This window comes from Dreissena polymorpha, chromosome 14 (genome assembly GCF_020536995.1).
Source record: "Dreissena polymorpha isolate Duluth1 chromosome 14, UMN_Dpol_1.0, whole genome shotgun sequence".
NCBI classification, from domain to species: Eukaryota; Metazoa; Mollusca; class Bivalvia; order Myida; family Dreissenidae; genus Dreissena; species Dreissena polymorpha.
The window spans coordinates 50,277,439-50,298,104 of NC_068368.1; the positions used below are offsets into that span (position 1 = coordinate 50,277,439).

At 35.7% G+C, this 20,666-nt stretch overlaps 1 protein-coding gene across 5 annotated transcripts in view; it reads right to left on the bottom strand.

Annotated features, from left to right (window-relative positions):
• Window positions 1-3,054: 3,054 nt before the first annotated feature.
• LOC127856982 (adenylyl cyclase-associated protein 1-like) overlaps window positions 3,055-20,666 on the bottom strand; it is a 95,417-nt gene continuing 77,805 nt past the window's right edge. For all 5 annotated transcript variants that reach the window (XM_052393214.1, XM_052393213.1, XM_052393211.1 and 2 more), the window contains 6 exons: window positions 14,764-14,959; window positions 12,652-12,881; window positions 10,476-10,599; window positions 9,034-9,116; window positions 7,279-7,422; window positions 3,055-5,483 (listed from right to left, as the gene is read on the bottom strand). In XM_052393214.1, coding sequence (XP_052249174.1) covers window positions 5,403-5,483; window positions 7,279-7,422; window positions 9,034-9,116; window positions 10,476-10,599; window positions 12,652-12,881; window positions 14,764-14,959 — 858 coding nt within the window. In that variant the 3' untranslated portion in view covers window positions 3,055-5,402. The remainder of the gene's footprint in view (window positions 5,484-7,278; window positions 7,423-9,033; window positions 9,117-10,475; window positions 10,600-12,651; window positions 12,882-14,763; window positions 14,960-20,666) is intronic.

Genomic DNA, 20,666 nt, shown 5'->3' on the forward strand with positions numbered 1-20,666 from the left:
TCCCAGCTATATTGACCCTCCGGGTCGTATGAGCTGTACGTATGTACTCATAAAAGCTCAGAGCATTCAAGAAGAACTAGGAATTCTACGGATAAACGGAAGTTTCACGCACATGTTTCATTTATTGTGTTACCTTGATTAAATCAAAGCGCTGAAGGCGCTGAGGTTGTTCGCTATGCATAATTTAAGACGCAATTCGTTTTTCAAAATTAATCGCAAGTTTGAAATGAACACACGCCATTCACATTTATGAAGAGTGTGTCATAACGCACGGATCGAGCTTTGTGTGCACTTTTTATCATCCTATTTATTTCATAGAGATAACTTAGACAAAATAAAAACAACATGGCCTTTTTTGGACGTTCTGAAAGCATAGAAAGTATGATGAAAATGTCAGTGAGAACTGAATATAACGACAATTTGCATTCACCATCATATTAAATGAATATTGTTGGAATATCGAATACCTATCTCACTAAGAATATAATTTCATGATGAAAATTCACTTTACAAAACTTTTGATTTTTGACACCATATACAAATTCAAAATATCCAAGAAGATCATTGATGAAAATAAATATACAAATAAATCTACGAGCAATACTTTTTACTCACGAATTAGGTAGTCATCAAGACAGCTCTGTTGACCCGTACATTGTTGTTTATGCATTACTAATAACCCTAGCAGTTCACACGGTGTCAACAACTCTTACCTAAACATAGGTATAGAGCACTCATGCGCTTTTTCGGCTTAGCTGTTTTACTCAGTTTTTTTTTTATCTTAATGACTTTTACATAACGCCAAAAGACACGCGTGAATATTTTCGAATAGGCTGATTCGAGGTAAAACCTCTGAACTTTGGCTACATCACTGTGTCTGTGCTCAGCGCAAAGGATGTAGCACTGTTCAGTGTAAGGAATTCCGGACTACTCTGAATGTTCAAACGACACAAATTGTGGCCCAGTTACAATTACGCGTTAAAATCTATTTCGCAGAATTTCAGTTTTGCTTTCAAGAGGAGAAAACAATCATTACCAAAATAGTATAGTGTCACGATAAGAAGAAAATCGTTCAATAATCCAACCACAATGTTTGCCGTACTCCTTCAGCACGTCTGGAAATCGTTCCTGAACGCCTGGATAGGCTGCCCTTATTTACAAGTTTGCTACTAATATTTTGAATATATATATATAGCCCACTCATCTATCAGTCTGGTCAGGGGATACATAATGAGACCATAACATATTGACTGATTGTATAGCGAACAGCATAGCCTCTGACCAGACTGCGCAAATGCACTTGTTGAGCTTAAGAAACGCTGGTCGAAACGCATTAGACCCATTTTCGCATGACGCGGCTATGAAAGTGTGATTTAATGTGTCGAAAGAAAACTGCGTTTAAATCAAACATTAACATACGATATATTTCGATAGTGAAGAAATATACTCATAATAAGGCATGTGAAGACACATATGATGTGCACTCCCGTAGTATATTTTTTATCTTCTTACACTAATGTGTTGTTTGACACTGACAACACACATTTCATGCGGTGAATATGCAACTTATAAGTGAAAAAAACCCTCTTAACCCTATAGTAAAGAGATGACCAATGAAGTCGCGGCATTTACCTTCTAATTGTGGTTTCAGCTCCGCTGATTGGTTGTCTCGGATAACAGATTTGTATCTATTTTTAGACACACTTTAAACCGCGGTTCAAAGTCTTGAACCCGGGTTTAAGGACTTAATGTGCAAACGGCACTTTGAACCCGGGTTCAAAGTCTCTTTAACTATAAAGTTAACTGTTAAACCGTGAGTTAAAGGGGCCTTTTCACAGATTTTGGCATTTTTTTAACTTATTCATTAAATGCTTTATATTGGTAAATGTAAACATTGGATCGTAAAAGCTCCAGTAAAAAATCAAGGAAAAAAATAAAAAAAGGAAAAGAACATTGCCCGGAGCAGGTTTCGAACCAGTGACCCCTGGAGTCCTGCCAGAGTCCTGAAGTAAAAACGCTTTAGCCTACTGAGCTATTCCGCCGAGTACACATTAGTGACGTATTTTATAACTATATAAGCAATCTTCGTAGTTTCACAAAATTTAACGACAAAAACAGAACTCTCCAAATTATTCAATCGTTTCGCGTTGCAACGCTTTATAATTTTTAGGTTTTAAAATCGTCAAAAGATGCATATAATGGCTATATTAGAGCATGGTTAATGTTCAGTATTACTGTTTCCTCACAAATATCATAACTAAAACGAAAACTTACGAATCTGAAGCAACTTTTTTCAATTTTGTCAATTTACCAAAGCGTGAAAAGATCCCTTTAAGGAATTAATGTGCATTTCGCTTGCCATAGAAGCTGTGATTCAGGTGCTCGTCTGCTGTCCACAGAGTTGTTGTCGTCACTGGCTATATATAGGATCTGGCATGAGTTATTAAACGAGTTCAGGAATTTTGTTAGTAAGCGAGCCTTTGACGAGCTTACTAACGAATTTCCTGGACGAGTTCAATACAATATGGTATGATATGACAACGACTGTAAGATCTTTTTATCAAATGCTTTTAAATGAGCAAATTAAATAAATATTTACGCAAACATAATGATAAATCCCGAATGTTGTTTACATTTCGTGACGTCATTTGACGTTGCAACGTCATTTCAGCGAAATAACAAAATGCGATTGGTCAATAAACGAAAACTAAGCCAATGAAAACTCTATGTTGTATTACACATGTGTAATATAAAAAAATGTAATTGTTATATTACATGGGAAACAGGGTATGGCATATGATAAATTTTCGTTCACTTAGTTAACAGATGTTTGCTTTTTTGCCACATAGCAACAATACAGTTTAATTGTAATGCATGTTCAGACATACTTTTCCAGCAATCCACTTTGTTTTTTAATGTTAAGAATTTCTATAAAATGTTTATTTTCTTACATTCCTCCAAATAAGAGCCATATGAAGTAACTTTTCATTTAAACATTTTTATTGATTGATCATCTCCGAATGAGTATTTAACCCATTATAAAAAACAACTAAATTTCGAAAGATATATATTGATTTTATTTGTACTAATAGAATACAAAAAGCTAGGACGCTACAGTTCTTTAAATACAGATAATACAAACACAGAAGAACATAAACAGTCTACATTCATGTTTAACATTCTAGCTAAAATAGCATAGTATGATCATGTACAATGTTTAACAGTCCATGTTGGTTCAAGTAAACATCAGAATAATATATTTGTCTTTATAAGAGAGCTAGGGGTTCAAACAATATTCATGATCCATTTAATATATGTTCGAAACGGTAACGTGAACAAGCAAGTATAAAAATCACACTAAGCAATCTACATTCACTATCATGTTCGTTAACAGTCAATTGAGCAAAATTGGATGCTTAAAATAGGTATTATATAATATATCTGCTGCAAATCAACAGCTATTAACTAAAACAAACAGCTTTATGATGCCATTGAAAATATTTACCATTAAATGAAAAAACAAAGTTGTACAAAAATATAAGCTTAACCAAATTAATCCTTAACTGTAAAAAAAATCAGATGCGGGTCAACAGACAATGCATGGACAATTGAAAAATATACATTTTTATTTAATTAAAAAAATGGATGCAGCAAATCCAAATAAGATCTCATCAATTTGTTAGGGACTTATACAAAAATATTATTAAATTAAAGACATTATAGGAAAGAAAAACACAATAAATATTGCACACTGTCAGACACCAGCATTTTTGTGCAACAGCCCCTGTTAATAATGCTTTATATGAGCGTAAGTAAACGCACAATGTTTAATTGATATTAAGTTCTGAAATGTTAAGAAATTCTTGCATAATTAAAAGCAGGCAGATTTTATAATACCTCATTTGAAATTTTCATTGATACTTTTCATACTTAACATTGACATTCATAACACAAATCTCTGTTTTTTAATTAATTACTCCAAGATATTGTTTATTTTTGACTTTGCAGATGCCAGAACTGATAAGCTTATGCATACCAAAAACCTATTACACAAATACATTAAAAATGTTTAACCCAGCGTATTAGTTGTTTTAAAATGCTAAGAAACATTTTTAAATTACATACCATAGGCGCTGAGCAATAACCAGGTTTAAAGCATGTGCGTAAAGTGCAGTCTGCACAGGCTTATTAGGGAAGACTCTTGCCACTTTATATGGAATTTTTCATTTTAAAGAAGTCTCTTCTAAGCAAAAATCCAGTCCTGGGTGGAAAGTGTTTTCCCAGACAGGCTTGTGCGGACTTTATAGGCTTATCTTGAACAACACTTTACTCACAGGTATAACCAGGAGCCTTCTCAATTGTGACTGCCTCAAACTTCATGTATTAAATGCATTACACTTAATTCATCCTATTATATTACATTTTGCAAGACAAGACTTTCATACAAGTGATATGTCAACAGGAAATTATCCACCAGAGGTATACCATGAATGCATGCAAAAAGTAGTAAATAATAAACAGAACTTTCAAGACAATATAATCTTTCACAGGAAACTGAAAGCATAGGAGCCACACTTGAAAATATTTTGTTGAACTTTGATTTTGGATTTTCCAGACAATTGCACAAGATACAAAAATCAATTAACTAATGAAACATCTAACAAATCAAAACTTTGAACGGATAATTATATCTCAGTAGTAAAATCAAATTAATTTCTAAATACAAAATTGAAAATGGACCCACTTGATTAACATGTGTTTCAATATATTAATCTAAACACGGGCACTTATGAATCTATGAACTGATTCTGTTGATAAACCTCTCTTTAACTATTGGCAAATACCCAAATATTCACATTTTGGAATTGAAACAAAATGCAGCCCACAATATGAAGCATTGGATGCAAACTTAACAACTTACAAGCAAACCTTAAATTTATTCCAAAATACTGAAACATAGAAGTTCTTAAATAACTAACTTTAATAAGCAGACAAATGAGCCATAGCTGTCAAAGGAAACTCGCACAAAACGAAATGAGTGATTAACATCTAATTACTTAATATTTGTAGCAAGATCCTGTGAATACCCACAGGCAAAGTCAATTGAATCAGATTTATGTGCAATCTTGAACAAGTGTCTATTAACAAAGTAAAACATGCCGTAAGTTACTGTTAATTGGTCTATTTTGTTCATCAATACACCTTATGGAAAAGAGATAATTCTTAAATTCGAATATATATATATAATAATATGCAAGTTACATATTTATTTGATTTATTTTACTCAACATTAAACCTTGTGGAAAAAGACTTAAACAATTAAAAAAAAATATACACATATAACATGATTGGCGTTTGTTCGTATAAATGTAAGTTTTGTTGCTAGGTAATATATCGACCAATCAGACGCTCTCAGCACAGTCAGTGATAAACTTCTTCCCATTCCATTTTGTCTTGAACTGCTCCGGTAGGGGGAACTCCGCCTGAAAATCATGTTTACAAAATGCATCAACATCTGTCTTCAACTTCACAGTGCTTTTTCTTCCCCAGTCATTAATAAGCGGCTTTCAGTCCCTCATTTTGTGGACAAATGATTCGCAAATTTTTCAAAATTGTTATTAAATGAATAATCCCAACTTTAAAAATTCTAAACGTTTGAATCATGACCTTCTTAAAATTGTGAAGAGCAGAAATTCCCTGGGAAGGAAAAAAACCCTGCTTCCTTATTGGATGTTTAATATAAATAGCTTTTAATCCAGTTTCAAAATGATTTACCTAGTTAGAGAGCTAAATTGCCTTAATTGTTATTGTAATGTATTCATGTTTTGATGATATTGATATTATTTTCAAAACAAGTTATAATACCTTTCGCACAGCTTATAAAACCACTCTGACATTTAGCTCTGTTTAATACCTTACACACAGCTTATAAAACCACTCTGACATATAGCCCTGTTTAACTTCAAATGTTGTGTAATTGTCAACAGAAAACCACAAGATGGAAAATAGGCTCTAAGGGGCTTACCTAACACCCCAAGGACACTATTCTGAGCAGGTGTTCACAAGGTTTCACAACAAACTTTTAACCCATTTATGCCTAGCGTCTAGAAAAAAGGCCATGGCAAACAGCGTAGACCCAGATGAGACACCGCATGATGCGGCGTCTCATTAGGGTCTGCGCTGTTTGCTTAAAGGAATTTCTGTAAGAAATATTCTAAATATAGAATAATAAACTAGACATCTATAATTTTGGAAATGAATTGTTCCACTTTAGGATGGGAGAGTCCACTAGGCATAAATGGGTCAATAAAAACTGCCCCAAAACCTGTCTGCAATGGTTTACTTAAGCCACCTAAGGAAATTTGACTTGCCTTATGGCTGCAAGATTATTAAATGGACAAGAACCATATCATTGCACAAACAAATGTGACTTCGAAAGTGTTCACAAGCTTTTTCTGAACTTTGATCTGATAGCCTAGATATGGACACAACCTTGTCAATATCTGAAATCATTTAAGACATCAGAATTTGAGCTATTTACAGAGTTATTGACAGTAAGTGACCAACTTTCTAACTTGGCTTGAGTTATCATTAAGACAAAGTTTCTAAGTTTCATGAAAATTGGACAATACATTTGGCCTCTATAGAGTGTTCACTTGCTATTTTGTTCATTTGACCATGTGACCTTGTTTTTGACCCATTTTCCATCTTGACCCAGATATCAATGGGGCAAATGTCCTGACCATGCTTCATGAAAAGAGGGCAAAAAAGGTGTCTCTAGAGTGTTTCCTAGCTTTTTAAAATATGAACTTGTGACCTCGTTTTTAAACTCAGCTGGGACCTAGTTTCTCACTCAGCCTGTTCTTCTCAGGTCAGCTAGTTAAACAAAGGCCCTGCCAGTATTTCACAAATTTTCTGGATTCCCCAATCATTAAAATCGCTTAAAATGTGAGCGTATTGCGATTAAATTAGTGGGGGGCATAATGCATGTGCGTAAAGTGTCATCCCAGATAATCTTGTGCAGTCTGCACAGGCAAATCAGGAACAACACTTTCCACTTTTATGGTATTTTTAGTTTCAAGAAGTCCCTCCTTACCAAAAAACAAGTTTAGGGGGAAAGTGTCATCCCTAATTAGCCTGTGCTGACTGCTTTACGCACATGCATAATGCAAAATTTTCTCAGAACGCGACTCAAATGATCAAACCCAGGAGACTAAGCTAACAAATATTTCATAACCAATTCAAACAAAATACAGAAAAAAATCTAAGGCGACATACAAAGTCGCCATCATCTTTAGGCACCAGGATGTTCATCTCGGAGGATTTAGCAGTGACGATTTCAGCGTCGAGGGATTCCTTACTGAGGTACATCATGCAGCCATCTGTCTTGTCTATGCTCACCGTAGGGCACTGTCCCATCACCTAGGCAGATCCACAATAAGTGTTTATTTTTTGTTTATGTGAATGCTTATAATGCAATGTGTATGGAATCAACACAAGACTGGGGAGAAATAGGACTGCATCAGAAATACATAGAAATGAGCCTTGTCCTGCATTAACCCTTTCCCGTTCAGAAGCAAAGTGAAATTGCCTTTGTGCAAACTGCATAAAACCAGAACAGCCTGCGAGTAACTCACATTCTTTAATTAAATTCAACTTTCTGAAGAACTACATTTGTGTAAAAATACATATTTAAGGTGGTAAAGGGTTAAACCCCATTTTCTCAGAGGAAGGCTAAAATGTTTGTAGAACTTGGCACTGAGATAATCATACACTGAAGAATGTCGTGGATCATCATTAAGATACAGTGTGTTTTTGTGGTTGAAAAGTAGGAACAATTTATTTTAATGAATATAAAATTAAACCTACTTTCTTTTTACCTACACCATTTTACCTAGATATAATCATCTGTTATTAGAACATAAGCAAACAACACTTATAATTGCCAAGCAATAAAAGTCCCCTTCCGGCTCCACCATTGTCAGAAAATGTAACCATTTTCAGAATATTTTTTTTGTTTCCATAGCAACTAGAAATTTTTACATAGGAACAAAAGAAAATGTTGTGCATAATGCCCATATTGCCATGTATCCATGTTCCCAGTTTCATGAAAAAATATTAGGAACTTTTAAAGTTATCACAGGATCAAGAAAAAACACACCATTTTCAGCATTATTTCTAGTCTATTTATTGCCATAGCAACCACAATTTTTGACGTAGGAACAAAATGAAATGATGTGCATAATGAACATATTGCCATCTATCCATGTTGCAAGTTTCATGAAAAAATATTAAGAACTTTAAAAGTAATCGCAGGATCCAGAAAAAACACCATTTTCAGCATTATTTCTAGTCTATTTGTTGCCATAGCAACCACAATTTTTGACGTAGGAACAAAATGAAGTACATAATGTCCATATTGCCGTCTATCCATGTTGCAAGTTTCATGAAAAAAAATCAGAACTTTTAAAGTTATCACAGGATCCGGAAAAAACACCATTATCAACCCTATTTCTAGTCTAATTGTTGCCATAGCAACAACAATTTTTGACGTAGGAACAAAATGAAATGATGAGCATAATGTCCACATTGCCATCTATCCATGTTCCAAGTTTCATGAAAAAATATTAAGAACTTTAAAAGTTATCGCAGGATCCAGAAAAAAACCATTTTCAGCACTATTTCTAGTCTATTTGTTGCCATAGCAACCACAATTTTTGACATAGGAACAAAATGCAATGATGTGCATAATGTTCATATTGCCATCTATCCAGATTCCAAGTTTCATGAAAAAATATTCAGAACTTTAAAGATATTGCAGGATCCAGAAAAGTGTGACGGACGGACGAAGACAAAACCAGAAGTCCCCCGGTAGGGGACTAAAATCAGAATTCCTTGTCAATATGCTTCATTTTTTAAAAAATTTGATTTTTCAAGAAAAAAAATTCAAAAAAGTTTTTTTTTATGTAAGAAAAAACTTTCATTTTAGATGCCTTCTAAAATATGGCCCCAGACTTTGACTAGTAATTTTACCTGCGCCTGCACACTCTGACAGTTGACAAACTCAATGGACGAGACCACACCGTCAAATGCTATAGCCACCTTCTTGCAGCTATCTGTAAGTTAACAATGAGTTGAGCTACTTCTGGCAAAACTGGGCTTAATGCATGTGCGTAAAGTGTCATCCCAGATAAGCATGTGAAGTCTGCACAGGCTAATCAGGAACGACACTTTCCGCTTTTATTAAATTTTTGTTTATATGAGGTCTATCCTTAACCCTTTCAGCGCTGGAACCAAATTTTGAAGGCCTTTGCAAACACTTTGGATCAAGATGAGACGCCACAGAACGTGGCGTCTCATCAGGATCCAAACTGTTTGCTATTCTCATAGTATCTTTGAAAAAAAATCAACGAAAATGCTAATTTTAGAAATTCAACAGACGACATTTTAGCAGACGATAAATTTCCCAGCATGCAAAGGGTTTAACTTAATCCAGAAAATGCCCTGCCTGCACAGGCTTATCAGGGACGACACTTTACACACATGCAATAAATACAGTTTGCTCAGAGCAAAGCTCATCTATTTAGCATATTTTTTAGAATTAGAAGAAAATAATAAGAAAGTATCTTGAATATCAATAATCATTTGACATAGCTTTTCAAGACTAATACAAGATAATCAGCAGAAAAAGTTCTTTCAATTAAAAAAAAGTTGTTAATGACATGCAATTGAATATAACTTAATTAAACCATGAAAGTTTAAAGACAAATTAATGGCTCACGTCACAGTTTGGCAAAGTGATAATTCTAAAACAAAATGTAATAGAGTGTAAAAAGAATGTATACATTTAATACAGAGAAGCAAAATAATACACCAGACTGAAAACAGCAAAAGAGTAAAAAAAAATCATTTATGTATAATTTCACTGCAGACTAAGAATGATAAAACAAAGGTTCATTTATACATGTAGATAATCATCCATTAATATCACTAAAATAATCAAGCATTTGTAACACTTATAATTTGAAAAATAAGTTGTTACAAACAGAGACCTTTACTGCGCCAGCAATTTAGCAAGTCTGAATAATTCAAGTGTTAAACCGTTTTTATTTTGCTTCCAGAGGTCGTGGGTTAAAATCCCATGAAAGCCACAGATACACCATGACAACATACCTACGATAATGGACTTAATATTGCCCCATTGACAACATACCTACGACAATGGAGTTAATATAACACATCTATGACAATTGAGTTAACCTTGCCCTCGACAACATATCTATGACAAAGCCACCATAACAACATACCTATGGTAAGGTCAACATGACAACGTACCTTTTACCATGTCACCATGACCACATACCTATGAGAATGTTACTATGACAACATACCTATGAGAATGTTACTATGACAACATACCTATGACAATGTCACAATGAGAACATACCAATAGCAATGTCACCATTACAATATACCTATGACAATGGAGTTGATTTTTCCCTTGATGACTATGGTGCTGTCAAGACACTTGTACATGTACACCGTCTGCTTGATGTTCGTATCGCCGACAACGATGTTCTTGTTGCCCACCTGGTACTCCTGCAGTGGCGGATAGGTGAATTTCAATTAAAAAGAGTGGCTTTGATTAAAGAATCTGTATCACATTTAAAAGGTGAATAATGAACATATGCCATTCATGTATCGAGGCAAGTGTCAGATCATGTACAATATTATGTACAGGCAATAAAATACCAACAACATGCAAAACTAAGAATGTATTTTTTAGTATCCAATTAGAGAATTAAGTAGCCAAGAAGGGATTTTATAGATAGGGAATTAAGTATCCAATTGAGATTTTAAAAGTAAATTAGAGATTATTGAAGGCAATTAAAGATTTAAGTAGGTAATTAGAGATTCTAGAAGTTAAGAAAAGATTTTAGTAATCAATTAGAGAATTTAGCAGTCAATTAGTGACTTTAGAAGTCAATTAGAGATTGTAGACAGAGGCGTATCCAGAAAATTCTCAGAGGGGGGGCTCAACAGGGGTGGGTGCAGGAGGGGTGTCCCCTTCCGTCGTAGAATTTTTTTTTAAATGGCACCTTGAAATGATGCGATTTCCTGCTATCTAATCAGCATTTTCATGATAAAAGTGCATGTAAAACAAATAAGAACTTGAGTTCGCACATCAAGTGTGACAGACACACGGACAGACAGACACACAGGGGTAAATCAAATGTCTCTCAAACCACTAAAGTGGTGGGAGACATGATCTTAATCCATAACTTTTTTAACAGAGTTAGATGGGTGGACCTCTTATTTAACCTTGTTGGATATACTACTAGGTCAACTTAGGTACAACATGAAAATGATTATGTCCATGTCCCTATGAATGGAAAGCAGGCACACAGCGGACAACCTGTCCTGACCCATTGATGATCTTAGTTTTGTCTTAACAAGTCCTTGGGCACTGATACTCCTTTCACACTCGCATGATGTGACAAGGAACACACATGATATGGACAAAACAGTGTAAATGATGAGGTACAGCTGGGAATCACAATGTGCAACAGAGCCCTGAAGGGTAGTAGGTGGGTTGGGTACACCTTTCCATCTAGCCTGCCATATAAAGTGCAACTCAGCAGGGAGGGACTGAGGGGAAGGGAGATCATCATTGAACCATTCAAGGTCACTAGCACTGATAGGAGAGGAGCACATTTGTTCAGTTATAAACTTCAATCCCATGACTGCCTTAGTCTGCAAATCACTGAATTTGGTGTCCATTTCGTTTACAAAAGTGTCAACAAAGGGAGTTGTTAGGTTTCTTGTGTAGTTTAATTCGGGTGTAGCTGCCTCGATGTTGTCACGATTTAAGAAAATGATTTAGTTTCATAAAGCAAAGTAATTCTTCATTTTTGAGTCTTTTTTAATTTTAAAAACTATGGATGAACATCAAAGCAGTTAGCCTGATTTGTAAAAAAAAACAAAAAATAAATAAATAAGAAATAATTGCCATTCATTAAGTGTGCACTTGAATTTCACTGGCAATAACTTGTTACTCAAAAGGATTATCACTCTAAAGAGCTAATACCAATTAAATTCATCAAAGAAATTACCGAAAAAAATAATTATGAATGTCCATTGCGTTCGTCTAAACTCTTTAATTGCTACAAATTGAAATATTGTTTTTCACAAGTCTCATGCGGCAGCCATTTGTAAACATTTATCTATAGCTAAATGTATGGATGAATTTCATTAGTTGAATGTATCTTCTTCAGCCAATCAAATAGCGCAGTTTATTACTTACAGTCAATGAAGCGTGCACTTTAGCTGACGAAGGTTAGATCGTCTGTACACATGCCTGGGGGCTAATCACACAAATCGACAGCTGTTTATGGCTTAATAAGGGACATATGACAGGAAATACACAAGTGGATTGAAACTGTAAGGGGCTCGTTTTTATTAAAAATCGTGTCTAGCCAGCCAGCTGGGGGGGCTATAGCCCCCTAGCCCCCCACCTAAATACGCCTCTGGTAGAAGTCCATTAGCGAGTTAACAAGTCAATAAAAAAATTCACAAGTCTAGTAGAGATTTAAGTAGCCATTTTCCATTTTGGCTACACCAAACACAAATATAGGAATACGTTTTACCTACCACTGCCCATTTCTTCTCCTGAAGCTCAAACACTGGTGGCTTCTCAGTAGGGGCTGCTGGGGCCTTAGCCCCAGGTTTAGGGGCCTTGACTGGTGGGGGGTTGTTGGCCTTGAAAGGGGCTGGCCCCGTCCTGACCCCGTGACTGCTGGTGTGGCTGCTGGTTACTGCGGAGGTTGCACGTAGAGCAGGGTTCTTGTGTGTCTTCATGTCGTCTGATACCTTCTTTAACCCTGGAGGGAAAAAGGTCAGATGAAAGTATCAATTACTCAATGCTGTATTTATACAATTGAAAAATATCTTTTGCGAAATTCTAGGTATTAAATATAATTCAAACAAGAGCTAAGTTCGTGAAACACAATACCCCCTAAAACACTTTGAAGCCGCACAGCATCTATTTTTTAGATTATTTTTAAGTCGAAGGCCAGTAACTATGTCAAAAATCAATGGACCAGAACACAACCCGAACTTCATCAGTAAGTCATTAAGGTGTAGTGACACACCAAAAAATAAGGTCAGTTATCTAAAAGTGTTTCTGAAAAAATCTAGAAAACTGTTATTCTAGACCATACACTTCGTCAAAAATCAACAAACAAAACTAAAACGTAATCTGTAAGTCATGTATGTAGACTCACACAATAAAACATCAGTTCAATATCTGCATTAAAGTAGGAAAAAAGCCTGGAAAACTTGTTTTCTAGAAAAAAGTCCAAGGTCTGTTACTTTTCCAAAAATCAATGGACACAAACAAAGCTCCAACTTCATATGTAACTCATGAAGGTACTCTCACACACTAAAAATCTTGTAAACATCTCAAAGCTTTTAGGAACGAATGCTGGGCTGCTGGACAGCCGGACAGCGTGACTACTATATGCCACACTACTGGGGGCATAATTAAAGTTAAGCATACTACTAAAATACTTGTTGTTGTGTGTTTGGGTTGTTTTCTTTCGAGGAAAATCATCTGTTGATAACTGCCCAGGGTAATAATAATTTTTACAAGAGCACCGCATAACGGGTGCCAACGCTCGGCTGCAGGTGCAGTTTTAAATAAAAGATTGTCAGATTTTATTTTTTATTTTTAAGATGTCACAGTGACCTTGACCTTTGACCTAGTGACCCCAAAAATGGGTGTGGAGTGTGGAACTCATCAAGGTGCACCTACATATGAAGTTTCAAAGTTGTAGGTGGAAGCACTTTGATTTTAGAGAAAAATGTCAAGGTTTTAGCACAACGCGGATATGGGACGACGAGCTGGCTATGACAATACCTCCGGTTTTCTCTGAAAACAGCCGAGCTAAAAATCATTATATTTATATATGTGTTGTTGTTTTGTGTTGTGCTGTTTCAAAAATCAAAATGTCTGCATCAAGACAAGGGAGGCAACTTGAAGACATAAAATAAATATAGAAATCTTTAAGGTGAATGCTCTCCCTTTTACTACTACTAACTCAATACAATTATACAAAATGTGTTCAAAAGAAACCAAGAAAGAAATTTCCTCTGAAAATATCTCTTAAGTTGTTATCCGAAAACCTATATCAAACTTTGCAGGACACAGAAAGTAAATTCACAAGAACATGTCTTTGAAACCCTACACAAGCTGTCATTCAGATTGCTTCAAGGTGTAAACATTTTACTGGCCCCCGACGATACGTGTGCCTGATTGTATAACAGTTTGATTCTAGGGATATAAACGATGGTCAAAATATTATATTGTCCTGACTGCATGACATATTGATTCAAGGTATATAAATACTGGTCCAAATCTGAATGTATGCTACCAATTACTTGCTGTTTGTGATCTACAGAAAAAAGAATCTAAAGTAGGACTATAATTATGACTGTACAGTTCATTCCAACAAATATTTGGCCAATATACATTAAGCTCTTTTGACTTTCTTCATGAAAAATACAGCCCTTTAATAATAATAATACATGTAATAGTATCTTTCTATTCTGTTCAAAATTAATGGGCATTGGATATGAGCTAATGTTTGTGTCCTTGCTGTTTCCTACATAAAAACATTTCCTAAAACTATACCTGAAACCCCTTGGCAAAGGTCACATGACAAGTATCTTAATCCAATCCTACCTATAGTATAGCGTACTTACCCGAGCTAATTGCTGTCCCTCTGTTGATCGCTGCAAACAGCGCCGCCCTGTTTTCCTCTCCCCCGCTGCCTGAAGGGGGCGCTGCTGGTGCCACGGGGGGTGGGGGAGGGGGGCCGGGGGGAGGGGGCGGGGGAGCCCCTCCTGCTGCCGCCTTGGCTGGGGGCGCAGGGGCACCACTGAGCTTGGCCTCACCACCCTGCAACAGACAGACATTAGGTGCTAGTTTAAACCTATTTAACCCATTTAAGACTAGTGGACTCTCCCATCCTTCTAAATTGGATGAATTTATTTCCAAAATTTGGAATGTCTAGTATATTTATTTCTATATCTAGAATATTTCTTACAGAAATTCCTCCAAGTAAACAACGCAGAACCAGATGAGACGCTGCATCATGCGGCGTCTCATCTGGGTCTACGCTGTTTGCCAAGGCCTTTTTTCTAGACGCTAGGCAAAAATGGGTTAATTTTGCTGAAATGCATTGAAAGCCTAAGGCTTTTGAAACTGAATTGAGTTTGTATCCTGCTAAGAACCAGTATTTTTGTCTATGGGGAAGATCAACAAACGCCCCCACAATGGGGACTGAACCCATGATCTCCCGGTGGCCAGACAGACACCTCATCCACTATGCTATGGCGACCTACTTACATTAGCTGTTAGTCATGTTTTGCTCAGTTGAGCTACAAAGAATGGAATATCAGAAGCTTTGCCTAGTATTAGAACATACCTGAATAGATATTCTGGCTCAACTTAGATTTTTGTCTCTCTTTTCAGATAAATTTTTCAATCTTGCTCAATTTGGTGTTAAAAAAAGTATTTTTGAGTTGCTCGACCTTGAGTTTGTGGCAGAAAATATGCATATTGTTATAGCTAAGATTTTAGATTGTTCTTGAGCTTACCAACATTCTCAACACTCAGCTGAGTTGAAACTCAAATCTCATCTTTTGAGTTGAGCTCAAAAATGGAGAATGTTCATCAAACAGTGCCCAGCTCAGTTGAGCTAAAATGAATGAAATATCATAAGCCTTGTCTAAATATTCCTTGAATGTAATAAAACATTATTACCCACCTGGTATGTTGGTATAGGCAAGAGCAAGCACATTTTAAACCTATCAGTAGTTGACTTCTTTTCAACACCCCCGCATTGGAACATGTCCAACATTGGAACATGTCCAAGTCAAATAGAAATAAACGCTCAAATCATTTAATACCATTCATATGGTAACTGGAAAGACAAAAGAATAACAATTTACGTAACACAAAACACATTTTTCTCTTCCTACAGAGACTCTTAGTTATGCCAATAAAAACCACAGCAAACATTTGTCAGATGCATTGTCATGCAGCCAATAATGCCAGAAGATTTCTCAAGACTGCAAGTTTGTGTCATCATTGCAGAGGCATATATATCACTGATGGATTTGCCATGCTAGGAAGACCTGACATATTGTCAGTCATCAAAAATATGTAAAACAACCATTTTCTAACTGAGCATTGAGTCTTTGAGACCTATAAACAATTTCTGTCTATGAGGCAACTGGTAATAATCACCCTTTGCCACCCTAACAGTACAGATGGTTAGGTCTATGTTGTGGTATAATCCCTGCCTACAGTAATTGCTCCTAATTGTAGTTTTCGTAATTGATGGAACTGTTAATTATAAGTTTCAATACTGATGCAATTAGGGGCATGAGTACATGAGCATAACAACTGAATTTTGACACAGTCTCTATCTTCTCCACTATATCAATGTAGTCCCGGATTTGCCATTGGGCAGAGTAGGCAACTGCCCATGGGCCCTGTGAGTTTTAGAAGGCCCCATGAGAGTGCGACAAAAGAATATTTGTTAATTACTTACTTAGCTTAATCTAATGACATGACAAAGCCAATAATTATACATCAATGTAATGTTGTGATTAAAAGGTTGAGATTGCCTCTCCAAGTGACATTCATTTATTATTAGCAAAAATTTGTTGTTTTGCTGGTAATTTCAATGTTCAATATGTTTATTAGGGGGCTAAGGCTGTTGTAGAATTCAACACAGCTCTTTCACTCTAAGGGCCTTGGGCATGGTCCCCAAACATTTCACTGCCATCCCCAAACATTTCACTGCCCACGGGCCTCCAGGTTGCTTATCTGGCACTGTCTGTGGACTCAAAGAAGAGTGAGTTTTTCAGGCCAACAATTACCAAGGGGGTAGTTATATGAACTGCCTCTAGTCACTGTAATAGAACTTCAAACTCTGGAACTCTGAACATCACTCTTATATTGTGATTACTGTGATCTAAAGTAAGCATTATTAATTACATTACCCATGTATTTTGTAGAGGGCACTTTTGATCATACGAGAAATGTTAAGTGTTGTGTAAGAGTGTTATGATAATTCTTTAGGCTGCAATAAATAGACAATAATTGTTAAATGAGTAAAAATAACGTACTTTTCTAAACATCAGTCTGATAAAAAATATCAACAATGTTTGTTGGAGGTTTTTTATGAAAGACAAAGAGGTAAATTTACAATGTAAGCAAGCACACAAAGCTGATATTTTATTGTACTGGCAAGAAATCCAAGGACAGAAAGCAATTACAGAGCAGTATTTTGTAGAATTGAATCTCAAAGGTGGATGCTAATTACTTGCTTACCAGTATGCTTTCCTCTTCTTATACATAAGTGTTCACATCCCCAAATTCTTACCAAGGTGATTCCTCTCTTATGTACAACTGCATTACATCTTCCCGTTTTATAACCCAGCTAGCTACAAGCCATGGATTACAATACCCAACAAATATGCCACTTTTCATTAGCCAGGTTTACCCTTAAACACTCAAGCCTGATGTTCCTTTTGTTTTCTTGACAAACTTTTTGCAGTTTATCTTGGTACCACAATCTAGCAACATACCACACAGAGCTATGATATGATTGGCTCCTGGGAAAGACATCTCATCAGCCATTGGCTGTTCAGCATATGTCAGTCAAAATGATTGGCAGGCTTCTGTGAATGCTCAATGAAACCAGATGTTATCAGCAGTAGGAAATGGAGAAATTAACCAGGTAATAATTGAAAGTGTGCAAGACATAGTGGAAGTAGATAAGAACTCTTGCTTTGTGTTAAGGGGGACATGTGTTCAGTTTTGATTGTGCCACAGTATTAAGATGTATGATCATTATGCCTGCAGAGAAGATAGATATTTTGCTTTACTGCAGAGATAAATACTTGTCTTTTGCAGACAAATATTCTGTTTCCAGAACTTGAAGCGTTCTGCATTGGTATAGATAAGTTTATACCTCTATATTTTTGTGTTCGAAGCCAAAGGTTAATTAAAACCCCCTCAAGACTGTTTCCTTGCTAGTGTTTGTTGGGGAGATCTATAGAACAATTCCACAGTAGGGATCGAACCCATGACTTCCCAGTCGCTAGGGGGACACCATATCCACAATGCCAAGGTGACAAGGTAGACAAATCTGACAACAAATACAATGAAAAGAATAATAAAGTTTAACCTTGATTAACCCTTTGCCCCATAAGAATCAAAGTGAAAATGGCTTTTGCAACCAGCATAAATCAAGAACAGCCTGTGAGTAACTCGCAGTCTGTTCAGGTTTTATGCTGTTTGCTGCTCATCAATATCTAAGTGTTGGAAATGAAGCCTTAAAAACTTGAATCTAATAAAAAAAAGTATAACTAAAACTATTAAACTTTGTGAGGACCACAAATATGTCAAAATACACATCTAAGTGATAAAGGGTTAAAGGTTCAATGCAAATAAAAAGGTATGGCAAATCTGAACATGGCAGTGCATGTGACTGCTTTATTCATGCCCTAATTATTTTGACCTTGACTTTGATTTGGAGCGGCCCCGTCATGGTTTTTCTACTTTGCTTCAATGTGATTATGATTTCACAAAAGTTTCATGAAAAATCATAAAGGATAAATGAAACAAGAGATTGCCAAGCAATATGGTCCCCAACCAGTGAAACTCCACCATTGTAAGTATTTTTTTTTATATTTTTTTAATTTGTTGCCATAGCAACCAGAATTTTTGACGTAGGAACAAAATGAAATGACGTGCATAATCTCCATATTGCCATCTATCCATGTTTCAAGTTTCATGAAAAAAAAACGAACTTTTAAAGTTATCGCAGGATCCAGAAAAGTGTGACGGACTGACAGACAGACGGAGTGCAAACCATAAGTCCCCTCCGGTTTCACCGGTAGGGGACAATAAAGAACCTTTGGTAAATATGAAAATCAAACCAGGCTCTAACATTCAACATTTAATTGAGTACTTGCCCATATGTTGTTGTGCAAGGTTACATTTTCAAAATAATCATAGTCTCAATGAGTAAAATTAAAAAATACTTCGAAAAGTATATGGGATACAGATGGCAAATAAACAAATTTGACACCAAACAAATGCTTAAATTTTATACATTTAAGTGTCACTTTGATCTTAAGGATGTTTGGTTTTTGCCTCCTTCAGTCAAACTCAATGACAAAAAATGTTAGCAAAATTTCATAAAAATCCTTCAAAGGGTAAAGAAGATATGGAGCAGTCAGGAAAATGTTGCAGAAGTCAGATGGACAATTGACATTCTCATAAATCCCCTCTCACTTTGCAGCAAGGGATTTATAGGACCCCCCCCCCCCCCTCACATCTAGGACATGACACAGAAAACAGATCCAAAATTATTCTGAAGGCCAAAGACTAAAGTATTTCTGTATTTCTAACATTGCCATGCTTAATTCCCAGGGCATTTTTTCCCAGCAAGCAAAAGTTATTGCAACTAGGTTTATAACTGTGTGTGCAAATTGCATGTCAAGTGCTTGGCACTGTTACAGTCGTTAATTTTCTGTCTTCAATCACTAACAGACATGTTACCTGTGCATGTGCTTCCAATCAAAATGACACTCACCAATGAAGTAAGGAGAGACTTAGAGCACACATCTCCATCTTTATTACAGAATGGGTATTATTTTTGCATTGTAAATTGGGACCTACTTCAACATACTATTGAGCTAAATAATTGTATATTTAGGGGTATTAGAGAAGTATGTTTTTTATATAATCCAAAGTTTAGCTATATTCCCTGAAATGTGGGCTTGCTTTAAGAAGTATGTTTTCAAAGGTACTGCAATGATGTATTAACCAACATGGCTGGCTGGGAATATTATTTACCTATGAATGTTCCAATCAGGACTCTAATGAAATACCCTTCTGATAAACACGCTCACTTGTATACTGTTCAGAGAACAATAATAAACAAGCATTCTTTGTATTTTGTAATGGTGAACAATAACACACATCAAATGTGTATTGACCAGACTGTGTAAATAAACAGCCATATAATTATCAAGCTAATCAATTGTTTTGCAGTCTGCTCTATCAATGGAAAATATATTTTTGTAAAAAAAATTACTGAGTACCTTTGGCTCTTTATAAAGATGTAGTCTTGTAACCATAGATTTCACTACAAAATATACTAGAAGTTATGAGCATTTTTCAAAACTAAACGCAAAGTGTGACGGACAGACGGACGGACATTGAGATACCTATATACCCTCCTTCTGGGGCATAAAAAAAATAAGCTGTAAGGAGGATGTTTATTTTGTAGACAATTTTGACCGTTCCCATTAAATATTTTCGTTGTCTTCAACCCTTTACCATTTAGATACGTTTTTTGACGCATTTGTAGTCCCTTAGAACACTAAGTTTCATTAAAGACCTTTCTTACTAAATTCAAGTTTTAAAGGCTTCATTTCCAATCCTTAGATATTGATGAGGAGCAAAGGACATAAAACCTGAACAGACGGCTAGTTACTCTCAGGCTTTTCTGGTTTTATGCTATTTGAACATTGACATTTTAACTTTGCTTCTCAGTGGGAAAGGTTTAATATTATTATAC